This window comes from Neophocaena asiaeorientalis, unplaced genomic scaffold (genome assembly GCF_003031525.2).
Source record: "Neophocaena asiaeorientalis asiaeorientalis breed wild unplaced genomic scaffold, Neophocaena_asiaeorientalis_V1.1 scaffold150, whole genome shotgun sequence".
Classification (NCBI taxonomy): Eukaryota; Metazoa; Chordata; class Mammalia; order Artiodactyla; family Phocoenidae; genus Neophocaena; species Neophocaena asiaeorientalis.
This window is the reverse complement of record NW_020176571.1, coordinates 5634060-5653556: the sequence shown is the minus strand read 5'-3', so window position 1 is coordinate 5653556 and position 19497 is coordinate 5634060. Positions and strand designations below refer to the sequence as shown.

The window sequence follows — 19497 nt, the reverse complement described above, 5'->3', positions numbered from 1 at the left end:
AAAAAAAAAAAAAAAAAAAAAAAAAAAAAAAAGAACCTGCTCCATTAATCCACCTCTTTCCTGCCTCTGCTTCACTTTTTTAAAAAAATTTAATTTATTTTATACAGCAGGCTCTTATTAGTTATCTGTTTTATACATATTAGTGTATATATGTCAATCCCAATCTCCCAATTCATCCCACCACCCCGCCACTTTCCCCCCTTGGTGGCCATATGTTTGTTCTCTACATCTGTGTCTCTATTGCTGCCCTGTAAACCGGTTCATCTGTACCATTTTTCTAGGCTCCAAATATATGCGTTAATATACGATATTTGTTTTTCTCTTTCTGACTGACTTCTGCCAACACACATGGGCAGGTCTGTCTATCCTAAAAAAAACCCAGAAAACAAACCGTCTCCTCCTCCAACTGCACTGCTCCTCCTGGCTGCTCTACGCTTTAAACCCCGAGCCTGTAGCTAAACCACCTCCAAGTCCTCACTCAGTAAGGAGTCCCCGTGGGGCCCCCTGCCCTTCATGTAGGACAGTGGCCATTCCTCTGAAAGGCTCAGACGGCTTGGGCTGTCACCGAGTGTTAAGGCTTCTACTCCATCCTTGCACTTCTGGATCTCTAAGCAGTAACAACATTGAACCCTGCTTCCTTCTCCCCTGCTCCTTAGATGGAATCCCTCAAAGTTTCCCAAATAAGTCTCGTAAATCCCGCCTCAGCTGGAGGGAGCCCCTCCTCCTGGAAGGCTGTCCAGACCACCTAGGCCAGCTGCTTCCCCACCAAGAAGTCCTCAGCTTCCTCCCCAGGAAATGTGAGCCCCACTCCGCAGGGGTCCTCCCCAGCATCCTCGCTCCCTCCCTTCCTGTTTACATTCTCCTGGAGGGCAGGATGAATTCTTGGTCATTTCAGTAGCTCCCCTGCACCCCATCCATACTTGGGACCAAACAGTCATTAGTAAATCATTATTCAATAAGTGAAGGATGACTTCAGTGAAAGAGAAGCTCTGAAGCCCATCAGAATTTCCTCTCCTGGGTCCTCTCACCTTGGACAAGCCTCCTTTCCCACCGGCTTGTCATCCAGACCCATCTTCCAACATCTCCCAACAAGGGTCAGAAACTACAAAGAACAACTACTTGCCCAGAATAAATACTGAGAAAGAGCCATGAGGGTATGTGATGAATGTCACAGTGAGATTCAGGGGCACGTCCACATCAAGTCTTTTGGAAAATGAGGGTTTATAAAAAGTCCATGCCCTGCTGTGCTCACCGCCCACCGAAGTCCAGTTAGACACTCCAATCCTTTTTTTTTTAAATGCATTCATTTTTTATTTAATAATACTTGATTAAAGATGACTAGATATAATTAAATAAAGTAAACCTTTAACATACATAGCTTTGGATATCATTATACTTTTAATAGCAATATTCAAGTGGTGATGGGTGTTTAATTCTTTCACTCTAAAATATATGTGACCGGACTCCCCTGGTGGTCCAGTGGCTAAGACTCTGTGCTTCCAATGCCCGGGGGCCTGGGTTTGATCCCTGGTAGGGCACTAGGTCCCACAGGCCGCAAGTAAAGATCCCCATGCCGCAACGAAGATCCTGCGTGCCGCAACTAAGACCCCACGAAGCCAAATAAATAAATATTAAAAAAAAAAAATATATATGTGACGTTTTAGATGTCTGGTGATAGGTGTTGAATTCATCACTCTAGAATATCTGTGAATTTATGATTTTGAAGTTTTTCTGGATGACAGATGTTTCAGAATTGGGTGAAAGTCTCAGAAAAAGTCCAAAAAGCATCGCTATAATTTTCCATACAACTTCTAGAGTTCACAGACACTCTGAAACCATTCATAAAACCTGGAGGGTATGGATTCCACATTGTGAGTACTTGGATAGACCCTCCAATCCTTGAGGAGCACACAGGTAATCCGGTCACCTGGGGTGGATGCCAGCTTCAGGAGGCGTGAAAGCCCAGCCCCACCCCAGGCGGGCCCAGCTTCCCGTCCTGTCCTCTCCTCTCCCCTGGCTGAATGCACAACACGAACAAGGCTCCCTCCCACGCAGAGATGGGTATTTCAGTGAGTCACACCAGACGCATAGGCACAGGCCTAGAAATCTTACACTACAACACACACCCCGAGTTAAAGGAAAGGTCTCCAATTCCAAGGGGCGAATTGAAAACAAATCCTAAGTGCAGTGTTGCTTAGGGGCACCTGGCTTCTCTGGACCCCCTGCTGAGTTTGCAAAGCCAATTCCAGCTGGAGCCCAGAGGAATGCCGTACCACCCGAAACGCCTGAAGCAAGCGTGCAGAAAGGTGGGAGGTGACGAGGTGACACAGAGGAAAAGGGCAACCGGCTGACCGCAGAGGTTTCAGTGTGTGTGTGTGTGTGTGTGTGTGTGTGTGTGTCTGTCTGTCTGTGTGCGTGTATGTGTCGCCTTGCATCCCATCCCTCAGGTGGAAGGAACCATGTCTCCCCGTGGGGGAAACCCCACTTCAAAGAAAAATCTTCCCAAGGCAAACACATTGGGTGGTCTTGGCTTGGGCCTCTTTCCTCTCGGTCCCCTCTGTCTTCTGTAATATGACCTGACGGGTCACACATTTTTTAAAAGGACAAAATACTCATGGACACTTTCTCCATCCAGCTGTCTTGGCCCAGGAAGTGCAGGGCAGATCATTCTCCACATGCAGTTTCCTTTGAGGCTGACCTCAGACGGCAGTGGTCCCATCTGTCACTTTGGAAGCGGCTAGAGGTGGGCGGTGGTGACAGGAGGGGGTCGGGGGAGAAGGCAGTGCTTTCTTTCCTATGTCCCATCGTCCTTCTGTGAAGCCTTGGCTATTTGGTGACTTTGGTCAAAGGGATGCAGCAGACATTTTAGTAAGGGACAGGTGGCATGACAGAACAGTGGGCAAGAAACAGGGGGCCCTAGCTCTGTCATTTGCACACCGGAGCCAGCCACGGGGTGATGTGAGAATCACCTGGCAGAGTTCTAAACACGTATCCGCCGCCACTCCATCCCGGGGCACGCGAGCGCTCCCAGGAGAACGCACATCTCTGCTGAGAATAGCTGCATGTGTGGACAGTGGCGGGGCCTCTGGGGCTACTTCCAGCGCTGCTGCCTGGGAGCTGTGTGGCACTAAGCACTCTCCGTAGCTTCTCTGAACCTCAGAGTTCCCACCTGTAAAAAAAGAGTTTGATACTTTCCTGCCTTTGACCCAGGAGGTTGAAGGGGAAGATTAACGTGTAAAACACTCTGACGACCGTGAGTGCTAGAGACAGCCAGATTCTGTGGGGAATATAATGATGACAATGATAATAAGTAAACCTTGCGAACGACACGAAGACAAAAGTGGGGATATTCACGGCTCCTGGCGGCCTCAGCTGTGTGTCCTCCTCTGATCTGAGGAGGCGGCTGGGTGGGCACAGGGCGATTGAGGACAGTGGGGGTCTGTCTTCTGTGGGTCTGTGTGAGTGCGGTGTGCTGGAGGAGATGCCTCCAGAGCTCCGCTAGGACCAGCCGGGATGCGGGGAGAGAAGTGGGGCGGGGAGGGTAAGGGACACGGCTGGCCGAGAGTGGAGGCCTCTGTCCTTCCTGGGATCCCAGGCTGCTTCCGTGAGCGAATTCACGCTGCAGGAAGCAGTTACTGAAGGAGCAGATCACAGAGAGGGAGGGGATTTGACCTCTTTACTTCCTTCCTTCGGTAAGATCCGTATCAGCCCTGGATTTTTTTGTTAACATACTGGGCTTGGGAGACCTCAGCTTAGCTGCCCCTGGCCACCCAGGAAGTCACAGAGGCTGAACCCTGAGGATGTAAGCTGCCTCACCACTCACGCCTGATGGAGCCTCGAGAGTGCAGATAAGGGCCTCTGTGTTCACATGGCCTTTAGAAACAAGTCGGGCCACCTAGACCTGTGGGCTCCAGCCTCACCCATCTCCATGGCAACCCTGGCTCAGCACAGAGGGCCAAGCCTGATGGGCTGATTCACTGTCAGGAGCCCGGGCCAGGCACTGCTGGCAAGAGCAAACAGGAGCCGGCTCCCCAACGCCTCTCTCACCCTCTCCCGGCACCCTCCTCCCCGGAGCTGCTGTCTCTGGAAGGATGAAGCACTTGGGCAGGAGCAGAGGTCTTGGAGTCCTGCCCTCTCCAGGCCCGCCGCACAGGATAACAACAGCTAAAACCAAACTCCACGCTCATCAGGAAAAAACTGCCATGACTTGCTTTCCTTAAGGATCACAAGTAAACTGTTAGGGACTTCCCTGGTGGCGCAGTGGTTAAGACTCCGTGCTCCCAATGCAGGGGGCCGAGGGGGGGGGGGTTCGATCCATGGTCAGGGAACTACAACCCCCATGCATGCCACAACTAAGGAGCCCGCCTGCAGCAACTAAGGACCTGCCTGCCACAACTAAGGAGCCCACGTGCCGCAACTAAGGAGCCGGCAAACCGCAACTAAGGACCCTGCGAGGCACAACTAAGGAGCCTACCTGCCGCAACCAAATAAACAAAATTAAATAAATATTAAAAAAAAAAGTAAACTGTTCGTTCATGGCAGAACTGAAAGATGCCAACCAGGGCATATTACTAACGTTAGTTTTATTAGAGATGAACAGCAAAGCCCCAGAGATCACAGTCCTGAACAACAACTGTCCCCCACCTTCCCCGTGAGGATGATCATTTTGGGGGCCACCTCATCCCCTTGGGGCTTCTCCTGAGCTGCACATCTACAGAAGCCTGTATCCTCAAAGGCCACTGGGAGATTTTTTTCCAGGCCAGTGGTTCTCAACACGTGGTCCCCAGACCAGCTGTAGTGGCAGCAGCATCAGCTGGGAACTTGTCGGACGTGCAGACTTGTTGTCCCCGTCCTGGACTTATTCGATTAGAAACCCAAGTGAGGTGAGGCCCAGTGATCTGTGTCGTTGCTGTTGTTTTTTTTTTGGCCGCTCTGCGTGGCATGTGGGATCCTAGTTCTCCGACCAGGGATCAAACCCGAGCCCACTGCAGTGGAAGCATGGAGTCTTAACCACTGGACTGCCAGGGAAGTCCCAGCAATCTATGTTTTAACAAGCGCCCCCAGATGATTCTGCTGCCCACTCAGGTTTCAGAACCACTGCTCTAAGGCTTTCATTTGAACACTGAACAATTGGAGGAATGGAAAAGCTCTTTCTGGGGGTTCTGAACCCAGAGACCAGCTTTTGAAACGCCAGTGCCAAAGGGCACGAAGCTACGGAGCGGGGATGTGAGCCTCCCCTGGGTGCAGGGCTCCTGCTGGCACTGGAAAGCCAGGGAGGGGGACTGGGGCTGAGGACCACCTTGACTGCTGAATGGTGACAGATAAGGGGGAGGATACAGGACACGTAAGCAGGAAGGAAGCAAGAGGTAAGAAAGACAGATACTGGCTAGACAACACCCTCTTGAACCCACTGAGTGGGGAAGTCACAGTAAACGCTCAAGTCGGAACCTGCATTTGGCTTCTCCATGTGCCTCCAGCCACAGACTCACCTGGTGAACCCTCCTACCCCAGACGCCAAAATGACTCAGGCAGCCCCTGCAGCAGGGCGCTCTTGGCAAAAACTTCCCCAATTTCTGCAGCCTACGTTCTCCCCAGGACAGGCTGCCGTTGTGTATGGAACTGGACTCTTCCTCAAATCACCCCAAATTCTAGGAAAACAACATTAAAAAAAGAAGAAAGAACACATGCAGAGGCTGATGGTCAATGACCTGGTAGGTTTATCTAGAGTTACTGTTGATTTGACTGTGGCAGGCTTTTGTCCATTAGTAACTCCTCCAGAGGCTAGGGAAAGGAAAATAAATAATATAATAACAGTAGCAGTCACTCTTCATGAGCACTCACTCGTGTCCTCCATCGCAGGAGGTGATTTAAGTATACTATCTCATTTAATCCGCTCGTCACACTTATTTTATAGGTGAAACAGAGAGGTTAAGCAACTCGCTCAAAAAGACACAGCCAGCAAGAGGCAGAGCTGACTCTGAACCAGATCCATGCAGCCAGCAGCTCAGAGCCGCACTCTTCCCAATACTGTGCTCCCTCCCTGCCAGCTGGTGAACTGGAAGAATGGGAACCCCCAAGAAATTTTCTGTGGGGGGACAAGAGTCTGGTCTGGACACCGTGAATTTGGCAGGATGCTCTGACCTAAACCTTATCCTGCCTGTTGGCTAGATGAGTCCAATTTAGGGCATCAATGCCAGCCAAGGCCAGGGCCAAGGGAGGGAAGGACAACGGACTCATCCTTTGGGTCCGTTCTCTCTCTCCCCTCCCCCCCTCCCTCTGGTGAGCATGGGACAGGTGGTGGCCTCAAGCCCACCCTCAGAGGGTCCCAGGGGAAATGAACCCTTCAGGGCCAGTTCTATCTTCCTTTCTTTGCTTCCCAAGGTGTCCACACAGAAGCAATGGTGCCTTTGGCTCTGTCCCCTCTGGGACCTGGCTTCAAGGTGTCAAAAAGCTCTCCATAAGAGGAATCCAGCCCTTTTGGGAAGCAGAAGGCGAGCGTTGGAGAGGTGCTGAGGCCGCCCCTCTTGGGCAGATTCCACAAGAGAGGTCCCTGTCAACTGGGTATGCTTATGGGCCACTCCAAGCAAAGCCCCAAACTGGTCCCTCCCTCCCTCACCTTTCCCAAACCAGGGGAATCTCTGAAATGGGCGTTTTGTAGACAGATGAAAAGATAAGTCGTCTGTTTCACCTTCTGAAAGAGAGGAAGCCTAGTGGTAAAACTTCAGCTTTGAGCAATGCCCTCAGTGATGCGGCCTCGCAGAGCTGAAGCAATAAGATGGGGACGAATGTGAGTGCTTAGGACAACTTCAACCTCTGAAAAATTCTAAGGAGAGGTAGCTCCTTACGTAATACTAACTAGACCACAGCTGTAGAAGCTGACAGCTGAGCTCTTGCTATGAGCCAGGTTCCATGATAATAACTTGACATTGAATATCCCGTACTTGCTCCCAATGGCCTTGTATTATTGTATGCAGGTGGCATGACTACCCTCATTACCCACGTTAGGAAAGTGAGGCCTAAGGAGGGGCACCAACTGGCCGCCTCCCCCCAGGAATCTACACTTCCAACAATTCAACCCCTCCTTCCCCCAATAATCCCCCTGGGTCATAACGCCCCCTGCTGCTCTGTGTTACTCTTTTACACAATGCAGCACCTTGAGGGGGGGAGGTCCCAACAGCAACAAAAACAAAATCCAACCATCACCACCCCCTTCTCCCAAGCCAGGACCTCAGGGAGGCGGACTTCTGCTATTCAGTGCCCTAAACGCCGAGAAGATTGTGGTACCTACCCCACCGCCTAGATAATTCAACATTAAAAAATAATAATAATAAAAATTGTAGGATAAGTCTAAAGAATTAACTTTCCCCAGGTTCCTGAGCACAGGCTCAGCCTGTCTGTGGACCTCCTGGGAGGACGCGCGGTGGTGGCTCAACAGCTACAGCCTGTGGGTGCCACCATCTTGCTCTGCTGGCCTCTTTTGGGCAACTGTGTTCAGCTTGCTAACAGGGGAACATTCCCTGGAAGCACATAGTGAGAGATCTCCCAGGGAGAAGAGGAATATTGGGAGACTAGAGTCCTCCTGTCAGGCCCTGCTGCCCCTTCTGAATCTGAGGATGCTGGTGGGACTGCCTTACACTCTTCGAGGTAGTTCCGATCATCCCAGCTTGAGATGACGAAACAGGCTCAGAGAGGTCAAGTAACTTGCCCATGGTCACACAGCAGGTATGCAGTGACTCAGCTGACAGTTCTCTCCCTCCGTCACATGCACAGCATGTGCCAGGCAGAGGTTGGTTACTTGACGTCCTGTCTCATCCCTGGTGGAAGGGAGGTAGCTGGGTCCCCTCTCTGGGGTGTGGCAGAGGATGAAAGACCTTGTAAACTTCTTCTCAGCACACCTTTATGGAAATTAGGCAGTGACCTGGTCTGAACAAGTTCAAGACTTGAGAAATCCTCCCTCCTGAGGACTGAGCCAGCATCACTTAAAAACCAGAGCCCTGAGTGGGACTTCCCTGGCGGTCCAGTGGTTAGGACTCTGCGCTTCCAATGCAGGGGGCTCAGGTTCCATCCCTGGTCGGGGAACTAAGATCCTGCATGTCTCGATGCGTGGCCAAAAAAAGAAAACCAGAGCCCTTATTCTGCCTAAGAGGAGAAAAGTTTTAGCTAATACAAGGTGCCAGTGTTAAGTCACTTGGGGCTGAGGGATTGGGAGGGAGGCCTCTGCCCAAGGTAACCTCCTTCCAAACAAGAAGTTTCAAGTTTCCACTGCCTGCTGGCCAGACGTGTAGCAGACGTCAGCCAGCCCATAAATGCATTTTCTGCTGAAAGTAGCCATTCTGATCTCAACCAAAATCATCTGATGTGGGGGATTGTTTTGGGGCTGTTTTGCTTTAAATTCCAGAATACCACTGTGTTTTCCATTGTGTTTGCCTAACTAAGATGCCTGGTGATTGCACGCGCACACACACACACACACACACACACACACACACACACACACACACACACACACACACACACACACACTCTTGCTGATACACTTCAGCCACACAGACCAGCTAGCTCTCATTCCATCCATGGAACCTGTTACCACTTGCTCGCGTGACCCTGAGTGGTGGGAGATACCCCTTGCCCTATTCCTCTGCCACAATCCCCTCTTCATTTTAGTCTCAATGATTAAACAGCAAGCCCTCCACTGTCTGCTGTGTCCCCTGCCTCACCTGAAGCACTTCACTTGAATCATTTAATTTTCTCAACAGGCCCACCAGGTAGGTAATATTAAACTTGTTTTCAAGATGAGAAGTTTCAGGCACAGAAGTTCAGGAGCTCATCTTGAGATCACATGGCAAAGAGGTGCCTGAGTTACAACCTGGACCCAGAACAGTCTGACTGCAGAGCCCAAATTCTCAATCATTTTGCTAAGCTCAAAGGTCTTTTTGATCCATTTTGTTAATTTCAGGGCCAGAATTTTTCACTTTTATCCTTTCTCCTTCCTGGTCACAGCTGATTCTATTTCAAAAGTGGCGTCTTCGATCCGTAAAGGCCCCAAGAGAGCCCACATGTAAGAGCAGAAGGCCTATCTTCTCACGACAGGAAGGTACATGCCTTGGCCACCTGGCCTGCAGGTGCCATCGGAGTCTGGCGTCTCTCTGGGGGAGCCTGATGGACAGAGTCTAGAGAGAGAGCCTGGGACTCCTCTTGCTGGCCTCTGGCTGGAGAGCTCTGGGCACGTTCTTGCTGGCCAGCCAGAAGTGAGTGTGGCCACAGCCCTGCTCCGGGAAACAGACTCTCCAGAGTAAGCTGGTACGTTCCCTTCCCCTCCCAACTGCGCCACCTCTGTAAGCCTGGCAAGTGCAGACACCGCTGCAGCTGCCCATTGGCCACTGTCCTTGTATCCCTATAGGAATGGCCTGAAGCCTTTGCCCGCCCCTTACAGCACCATCCTGCCAGCAGAGGACAAAGGGAATGAGAGGGCATCACTGCAGGCCTGTCTTATAGCCCTGGGCATGGGGCCCTGAGAGGCATGAGGATCACACCAGCTCCCCATTCTAAGGGTTCCTCCCCAGCTCTGGAAGAGAATGTAATTTCTAGTTGAAATGAGTTTTCTGATCTCTTAAGGGTTATCTATCTGTCTTGGGGAGCCAGGGCTATAATTTGATTGAAGAGGGGAAAAGTAGAGTGTGGGATGACTTCCCCAGGCTTGTAGAAAGGAGGCTTTAAAAAGTTTGAGCATAGGGACGACTTCCCCAGTGGCACAGTGGTTAAGAATCCACCTACCAGTGCAGGGGACACAGGTTCGAGCCCTCGTCCAGGAAGATCCCACATGCCACGGAGCAACGAAGCCTGTATGCTGCAACTATGGAGTCTGAGCTCTAGAGCCTGTGAGCCACAACTACTGAGTCTGAGTGCCACAACTACTGAAGCCCACACAACAAGAGAAACCACTGCAATGAGAAGACTGCGTACTGCAACGAAGACCCAACACAGCCAAAAATAAATAAATAAATTTATTAAAAAAATTTTTTTTTTGAGCATAGGGATTCCCCTGGTGGTCCAGTGGTTAGGACTTCGTGTTTGGTCCCTGCTTGGGGAACTAAGATCCCGCAAGCTGCCCAGTGTGGCTAAAAAGACAAAAAAAAGTCTGAGCATAATAGTAACAGGTTGAAATCCATGGCCCCACATCACAAGAAGGCGCCTATAGTGCATCAGGGTGAGCAGGAGGAAGAGTCTTTACGGGGGACGAGTTTCCTGTCCCTGCAGGACACATTCTGCTGAGGGTGGCTTCCCACACAACAGAGGCGGGCATGGACGTGAGGGGTGCATGCAAACTGCTACACTGCAATTGTTCATCTAGATGGGAAGAGGCGTTTTTGGTTCGGATTTGTAAATAACTTTGTCTTAGTCCATTAAGGCTGCTGTAACAAAGCACTGTGGACAGGGTAAAAGTCCAAGATCAAGGCACCAGCAGACTTGGCATCTGGTTTGGACTCACTTCCTGGTTCATAGAGGGTTATCTTCTCACTAGAATCTCACATGGTTGAAGGGAGACGGGAACTCTGGGGCCTCTTCTTCTTTTTTTTAAAAATAAATTTATTTATTTAATTTATTTATTTTTGACTGTCTAGAGAGAGAGCCTAGGACTCCTCTTGGGTCTTCGTTGCTGTGCGCAGGCTTCCTCTGGTTGCGGCCAGTGGGGGCTACTCTTCGTTGTGGTGCACGGGCGTCTCATTGCAGTGGCTTCCCTTTGTTGCAGAACAGAGACTCTAGGCACACGGGCTTCAGTAGTTGCGACACGCGGGCTTCAGTACTTGCAGCACGTGGGCTCAGTAGTTGTGGCTCATGGGCTCTAGAGCTCAGGCTCAGTAGTCGTGGCGCATGGGCTTAGTTGCTCCGCAGCATGTGGGATCTTCCCGGACCAGGGCTCGAACCCATGTCCCCTGCATTGGGAGGAGGATTTTTTTTTTTTTTTTTCAGTGATACACGGGCCTCTCACTGTTGTGGCCTCTCCCACTGCGGAGCACAGGCTCCGGACGCGCAGGCTCAGTGGCCATGGCTCACGGGCCTAGCCGCTCCGTGGCATGTGGGATCTTCCCAGACCGGGTCACGAACCCGTGTCCCCTGCATTGGCAGGCGGACTCTCAACCACTGCGCCACCAGGGGAGCCCGGGAGGCAGATTCTTAACCACTGCGTCACCATAGAGGTCCCGCCTCTTCTTATAAGGGCACTAATTCCATTCATGAGGGCCCCATCCTCATGACCTAATCACCCCCAACAGCCTCGACTCCAGATAAAACTGCATTGGACTTTAGGATTTAACATATGAATTTGGAGAGGCGCAAACAGTCTATAGCAAACTATCTTTTAAACTAAACTTCCCAAAGAAGACATACAGATGGCCAACGGGCACATGAAAAGATGCTCAACATCACTAAACATCAGGGAAATGCAAATCAAAACCACAATCAGATATCATGTTATACCTGTCACAATAGCTATTATCTAAAGGACAACAAATAACAAGTGCTGATGATGATGTGGAGAAGGGAACCTTGTGCAGTCTTGGTGGAAATGTAAATTTGTGTACCCAGTATGGAAAAGAGTATGGCAGTTTCCCAAAAGATTAAAAATAGAGCTACCACATGATGCAGCAATTTCACTTCTTGTTACGTATCCAAAGAACATGAAAACACTAATTCGAAAAGATACATGCACCCCTATGTTCACTGCAGCCCTATTTACAATAGCCAAGACATGGAAACAACCTAAATGTCCATCCATAGATAAATGTATAAAGAAGACATGGTACATAGATACACTAGAATATTATTCAGCCATAAAAAAAGAAAGAAATCACACCATTTGTGACAACATGGATGGACCTGGAGGGTATTATGCTAAATGAAATCCGGAAGACAAAACAAATGAACAAACCAAACCAAACCAAACCCACAGACACAGAGAACAGATTGGTGGTTGCCTGAGGGAAGGAAGGCTGGGGAGGTGGGTAACACGGGCGGAAGGGGATCCAGAGGTACAAATTTTCAGTTATAAAATAAGTAAGTCAAGGGGATGTGATGTACAGCAAGGTAACTATAGTCAGCGATATTGTTCTGCAGATTTGAAAGCTGCTCTCATCTCAAGAAAAAAAAAATTCTGTAACTTTGTATGGTGACAGATGGTAAGTAGGCTTACCCTGGCTATCATTTTGCAACGTGTATGAATGTCAAATCATTACGTTGTACACTGGAATCTAAAGGAATGTTGTATGTCAATCATACTTCAATTAAAACACACACATGCTGTAGAGCAGAAATTAAACACAACATTGTAAATCAACTATACCTCAATAAAATTAAAACACACACAACACCCCAAACTTGAAAAGCAATGAATTCGCAACTGTGTATGATTTTGCTGATCTTTCATTTAAAGATTCAATAAATCAACCTTATCATTTGCTACTGATTCAATCAGTGTAAGTTTAAAGATAAATTAAAACTAAAATGCTATAGAAATGTGTTTTGAATTCACTAAAACGGTCTAATTTACTTTATGATATTTTTAACCCCCAGTCAAGGATTTTCTCCTACGATCCACGTGTGGTGTTGTTTCTGCCCTTGGACACTGACATGCAGCTCAGACTGGGAGGAAAAGGGGCCTCCTCTAAGCAGTTTGGAGGCAGGGGCTTGGTAGGAGTCATGGCTCCCATCTGCCTGGGTCTGAGAGAGGTGGATACTGGGACCTTGAGAGTGTAGCGGGTAGGCTGTGGAGGGTGACTTCCCTAAACACAGCCAGGGACACCGTTTCTGCTCCCTTGCACAATGCGTGGCAAGAGGATTGAGCAAAAGGACTGACTGACTTTCTCCACGTCAACAGTCCACACACCTCTCTGCCCAGGGATCTTCCCTGGGATCAAACAGATCTGGCCCCTCTCAGGCAAGTCAGTGGGCTTCGTCCTCCCTGCTACGTAGCCAGGCTGTACATCACAACTCAGAGGTCTGCGTCTCCAGAGACCCCCGGGGGGCGCATCTCCCTTTCCAAAGTCCTCAGGGGCAAGGCCAGAGAAGGCCAGCTGAGCCTTCTAGTTTCCATTTGTGGGAAAGACAGGACCCTGCTCTTTCCCAGCAAAGACAAATCGCCCAAGCTCCAGGACTAGGAATACAGAACACTCGTTGAATTAATCTCGAGTCCAAGCCACTCCTTGGGCCAGGATTAAGCTGACAGTCAGAGCAAGGATGGGTGGGGAGGCCAGAGCTCCAGTCAGGGCTGCCCTTGATCCTTGGGGAACTTAGGGGCTCTCTAATGCCTTCCTCAAAGTCCCCACAGCTCCTCTGTGCAGTCCTGGAGAGCAGTGAGGCAACCCACACCTCATGGCAGAAACGTGGGATTCCGGACAGAGCAGGGGTTGCCTGGAAACCAATATGCGGTGTTTGATATGGGGAGGTTCATGGGTCTCTGGAGAAAAAAGCAAAAAAACTGGGGACTGTGTCTTTCTGGAGGCAGGTCCCATTGATTTCATGGGATTCCCCCAAAATGTTCGGACCTGCCAGTCGAGGATGACAGCAAGCAGTACTTAAAAGCTATCCAGGGACTTCCCTGGTGGCGCAGTGGCTGGGAATCCTCCTGCCAATGCAGGGGACATGGGTTCGAACTCTGGTCCGGGAGGATCCCACATGCCGTGGGGCAACTAAGCCTGTGTGCCACAACTACTGAGCCTGCGCTCTAGAGCCTGCGAGCCACAACTACGGAGCCCATGTGCCACAACTACTTAAGCCCGTGTGCCTAGAGCCTGTGCTCCGCAAGAGGAGAAGCCACCGCAATGAAGACTAGCCCCGGCTTGCTGCAACTAGAGAAAGCCCACGCATCAACGAAGACCCAACGCAGCCCAAAATAAGTAAATAAAAAATAAATAAATTTATTAAACAAAAAACCAAACAAAAAACTATCCAGAACTAAGTATTTCTTTGGTGGAGGGGAGGAATTACTGGATGGATGTAATTAAAATAAAATTATCTCATCTGGAGACAGGACGCTGCTTTCCACAGCTGCCTGCCATCACTTGACGGAAAATGCAAATGTCCCTGGACCGGCATTACTTTTTCCACGGAATGAAACAGGCAAGTGATCTGCAGTCAGACTTTAAAAACATAAATTAAAAAAATATATATCGTTTAGATTAGCGCTTTTGGTCTCCTTAATTCCCTCAGTTGCAAATTATCTCTGGATGAACCTGGGTTCGACAGGCTCTTCCCCAGATTGTCAAACCCCAAAACCATGAAGTCATTGCTCTTCTGTAAGTAAGAGGGAAAGACGGTTTCTGCAAGCCTTTGGTTGAAAAGACCTGAGGCGGTTCCAAATAAAGTTCCCCTGACCCCGCCCCCGGAGGGAGGCAGGAACGCGGCACAAAAACATGAAGATTCCTGAAACTTTTTCTTCACGCTCCTCTCCCCAGACTCTCCAGAACATGCAGCCACCAAGGAGGCAACAGGACCACAAAAGCCACCGTAACCCGTGACGTCGGGTCCCTCACCCTCACAGCCAGGCACACCCAAGAAAGACGGTCAAGGCTTGTGCTCTTTGGCAGAAAAGGTGCTTTTGTTAAGTCCCAGGCGTATTATTAAGTCCCAAACTGTGCAACCAATCCCCCAAACCGTGCCTCCTTGTAAAATGGAATCGAACAGGAAAACAGACAAATCGAACACGGACACACAGCTCTGTGTGTTAACAGTGAAGATTTGCATCTGACACAAAAGGAAGATGTGAGAATGGTGATGTGTGAGGTCTGAAGCCGCAGAAGACTCGTTTAGCAGAGTAAGTGCTCCAAAGGGCTTCTTATCAAAGCAGTTCCAAACTCAGGTCTGAACCGGCAGCTGCTTCCTTTGAGCACAAGAGGGTAAGGTCTGGAATGGTGCCAGGTGAGTGTGCGTGCGCGTGTGTAGAGGAATCCTCCCCATTCCCCAAATCAGGAGTCCCATCTGTTGTTGACAACCATCGCGGGGCAAAGTGGGGGGAAAGCCTCAGGAGTCCGGGCAGGGAGAAGTCTTATTTTCCTGAGCAGATGCAGACACCTGGCCTCCCCAAACCTGCCAGCCTCTGTGCAAACACAGCCGGCTCTTGCAGGGCTCGGGCTGTCTGGGTGCCAAAGGTGGAAGCCATTTCACGCAAGAGCCCCAGCTGCTTGCTCAGTCCAGCACTGAAGGCAAACAGCTTCTGGGTGAAGCAGCAGGTTGGGTGGGAGGGGCTTCTGCCAGTGCCATCCCGCTCGCCCATCCCCCGCCCGGACCCCGCATTCCGGATTTCTCCGCACGCAGTTTTATTTTCAGAAGTGGGGCTGCCCCACAGTCAGACTTGCGGCCACACATGAAATGGAGTCAGGGTCCTGAGGTGGGAATCGCAGAGGTGTGTGGAGGAACGAGGCTGGCAGTGATGCAGGATGAGAAGAAGGGGGGATGTGTGCACCTGGCTACCTCTCTCTGGTTTCAACTTCCACACTTCCTCAGGCCAGTGCTCCCACCCTCCCCACCTCCTCAACCTCCTTTCCATACAGGGATGACAAAAGCTACGGCTGGAAGTTTACTTCTCATCCAGGAGGCTAAGTGCATCTCGGGCATGAGCTCCTATAACCCACAGCAACTCCGGGGGGTAGTCACCAGCTCCACACGGTGACAGGCAAATCCAACCCAGAGCCACTCTGACCACTAGGCAGCACTGCCACAAAAGGCTGAGGGCGACCAAAAACAGAGAACCCCCCCCAGACAGAGAGACCCCACCCAGGGGGAGTGGAGGGAACTTGGGGTTACCAGGAAAGAGAGGCACGACTCAGGCCCAGGACATCAAGAGGCCCCCGAATGAAATGAAGCCACGCTGGGTCAAGCCTGGGTACCCACCACACACTTCCATTTCCTGACTCCTGTTTTGGGTTGTGTGGGAATGTCCTTTGCTCTAGGCCCTGGGGGTGGGGCTGGTTTCATAGACTGAGCTACTGAAGGGACCTTTCTGGACCATTTGCTCCAACCCACTGGTTGTACAGATGAGGAAACTGAGGTCTGGAATTCAAAAGTGACCTGCTCAAAGTGAGCTGGGGGCAGAGCTGGACTAACAACACAGGTCCCTGAGCTCTGGTCCAGGCCTCTGTCCATGTTTCCGTGAAGCCTGCCTTAGGCCTGCGAGACACCATTTCTTGGGAAAGAGAAATTCCCTGCTATTCCCATCAGTGAGGGAGGAGACGGGGTGAGAGGCAGGGAACAAAGGGGTGAGGGGGTGGGTAGAATGTGAAGTCCTTGCTCCTGGCCTGGACCAGCCCCGGTTCCCCACTGTACAGCTGAGGCTGCCCCTTTGGCATTGTAAAATGTTTCCGCATCGAAATTTTTTGGAGGGTGGGTAGGCAAAGAGGTCTGAAGGAAACCCAGAAACAACTGAAACAGAGCTGGGAAGTTAGGGTCCTGGGGGCACTGGAAGAACAGCCTGACTGCTGGCTTAGCTGCGGGCACCAGAGGCCCTACTTGGGGAGGGCAGGCAGTGCAGGCTCTGCTGTCACTGAGGGTCCCACAGGGATGAGACTGGGGGCCAGGGAAGAGGTACACTGCTCCCCTCCCCCGCCCCAATCACCCCACTGCCGCTGAGGTGGGCTTCTCCTCTCTGGATCCCTGCTGGACCACCCCCCAGCATCCTCTGTCCATGAGGTACTGGTGGCCCCTAGCCTCCCAACTCCTGCTCTTCAAGGCCCACATCAGGTCCCAAACACCAAGTTTATAAATTCCTGGTCTCAAGAGAGAAAGGGAAGTGATGACATCATAACAATCCAAGCAAGCAGTTCCCTCAGGTCGTAGCTTCTCTTAAAAGTTATTTTTTGAGAGCTTGTTGCCACCCTCCTTTCATTCCCACTCAGCTGGGTACAGCAGCAGGTGGTGATGGAAAGCGTGCTGAACTTGGAGCCAACCAGACCTGCCTTCAGACTTACCTCTGATGCTATCCTGCCACGTGACCCTGGCTGAGTCGTGGAACCTCTCTGGGGACTAGTTTCCTTGTCATCAGTAAAATGGGGAGAATGTTACCTGCTCTGGCTATACAATGAGATTTGGAAAAGGACCTTGCAGTAACACGCTGCACAAGGGGATCATGGTGTTCCTTTATTCCAACACCTCCTAGGAGGGAGATGAGGGCTTCATCTCTACAGGGACCTGAATACAGGACGACTAAACAATAAACGATTCAGACACATGAAGCTACCGCGGACCCCCATACACCACCCGTTACCAGGTCCCCTTGTTGGTTTTGTGATGGAGACGGAAGAGGACAGGACTTAAGGGACCTAGGGGTTGGGGTATTGGCTGGGTTCCCGTGACGCTGGGCAGGTCAGCCCCTCTCTGGTTCCCGCTTCCTCGCTGTGAAGAAGAGGCTGGACTGAATCACCTCAAAAGTCATTTCTAATTCTATACCCAGCCGTTCCTAGAATGAGTCATTTCTGTTTCAGATGACACAGCCCATCAAGCAGCACCTAGCTCAGGCAGGGGTAGGTCTGGATACAGTGGCGTGGCAGGCAGGAGTCAGTGAGAGGCTGAGCAGATACCTGAGTGGCCTGGGAGCCTCCCGCCAGGCTCCTGCAGGTGCCATGGGGCGGGGGGTATGGAGGCACCCTGGGAGTCCGTGGGTCCCCGCGCCCCAAACCCTCACACAGCCTAGGCAGATAGCTGAGGAGTAACCAAGAGACTGGCAGGGGAGAGACGGTGCTAGGGAGGAGGGAGAGAAAAACTCCTTAAAGGACAAGGGCGGGGTGGGGTGGGGCTAGTCAGCCTTTGACGTTCTTTCTTAGAGCCGGAGTTGGAGACTGGTGGAGCCAAGGCTGGCAGCTAGCTGGCTGGCAGGGACACCCGGGAGGAGGGGGTGCCCACCACAGGAGGGTCTCCCTAGAGCAGGCTATGGGCTGGGCAGGGCACACCTGTCCTCACTAGAGCAGGTGTTGGGTGTGATGAGTCTTGCAAGGGCAGGTCAATCTCATACCCCGTCAGCTCCAGAGAGAGGATTAAATCTCAGGAGATTTTCCCTGGGGTTCATGGGGAAGCAGCTCCAAGGAAATAAGCACATTTTTGTTAGAAGCCTCTGGTGGCTCGCCCCTGCTTCTACAGACATCTCTATCGAGAGTGGCACAGGGCCTGCCTTTCCAAATGCTTTCCTGACTGCAAAGGGGCAAATACTGTCCACCTGTGAGCAGGGGATGTGGCCCGTGAACCACGACACCAAAGTCCCCTATTCCTTGCCTCTTTCTTTGGGTGGCCCCTTAATCCCTCAAGGAGAGGTGCGGAGGGACCACTCCCCTTCCCTGCTGCCGGCCTTAGCCTTCCCATTTGCAGACAGGCTGAGAGTGGCCGGCAGCGGGAGACCTGGATCTCCCTGGCCTGCGTCCTCCCCAGGTGACAGTCCACTCCCTGTGGCCCCGCCCGGCTGCTGGGTGGGCTGGCGGGGAAGGGGGTGAGGCCGGCACCTTATCTCTCCCGGAAATGGAGAAACAGAGGACTCATCCTACTGAGGGCGCCGATAGGCATCTGCCCCACCCCTCCCCAACTCTCCCGGAGTTCTCTCCAGCTCAGATACTTATCGCTCTTCGGGGGAAAAAAAAAAAAAAAATCAAGACAAGCTAGTCTTTCAGGTAGTTTCGAGGGAGCTCGGACTTTCTCACGCCGGCTCAGAATCAGTCTGACAGCATGGGGCCTGAAGGTTCCCCCTCGGGGGTGGAGGAGGGATCCCGACGCTCATTCAGGGACGGGGCCCGGGACGCTGACACCCGCGACCTGCGCGCCCCTTGCTCTCCGGCGTAAAGGTGCCAACAGACCTTCACTGAGCTCCTCCGGCGCCACCTTAGTCCCTTGGAGGGTCCGCATCCTCCCCTCCCCGCGGCCTCGGCCACTCGGGGGGACCACACCCGGGTCACGAGCTGCACTGCCCGCCACAGTCCCCTTCGGGCAGGGCCTTGAGTCCCCAGCAGAGGGGGTGCTCCTTTTCTCCCTCCTGCACTCGGAGGGGATCGGGGTGGGAGCAAACACCCCCCCACACACACACACCCGGCTCACTAGGGCCCCGCGCCCCCTGCCCGCCCCGCTTCGGACCAGCCCCGGACCAACGCGCCCTCCCAGCCCGTCTCAGCCCCCGCCGAGGAGCCAGCTGGCGGCCGCAGTGCCCTCTCCTCCCGCCAGGAGTCTTCCCCTGCGCAGGCGATGCCGGTGACCGGCAACCCCGACCGCGGACCGGGTGCCCGGGGTGGACAGGTGGCCCCGGAGAGGAGCGCGCGGCAGTCGCGCTCACTCACCCAGAAGATGAAGTTAAATCCGAACAGCAGATATTTGATGCACTTGGTGCCTCCTTTGACCGGCATGGTGCGCGCTAGACTGGCCTGGGCCGGACTGGTGTGGGACGGGGGCGCTTGAGGCCGGGACGGGCGGGACCAGGCTTCGGACCGAGGTGCTGGCGGCTGCGGGTTGGCCTCAGGGCTGCACTTTTAAAAA

The 19497-nt window shown here is 52.0% G+C and overlaps 1 protein-coding gene across 1 annotated transcript in view; it reads right to left on the bottom strand.

Annotated features, from left to right (window-relative positions):
* CD9 (CD9 molecule) overlaps positions 1–19491 on the bottom strand; it is a 35537-nt gene extending 16046 nt beyond the window's left edge. The window contains exon 1 of the mRNA XM_024733429.1: positions 19302–19491. Coding sequence (XP_024589197.1) covers positions 19302–19367 — 66 coding nt within the window. The 5' untranslated portion in view covers positions 19368–19491. The remainder of the gene's footprint in view (positions 1–19301) is intronic.
* Positions 19492–19497: the final 6 nt, after the last annotated feature.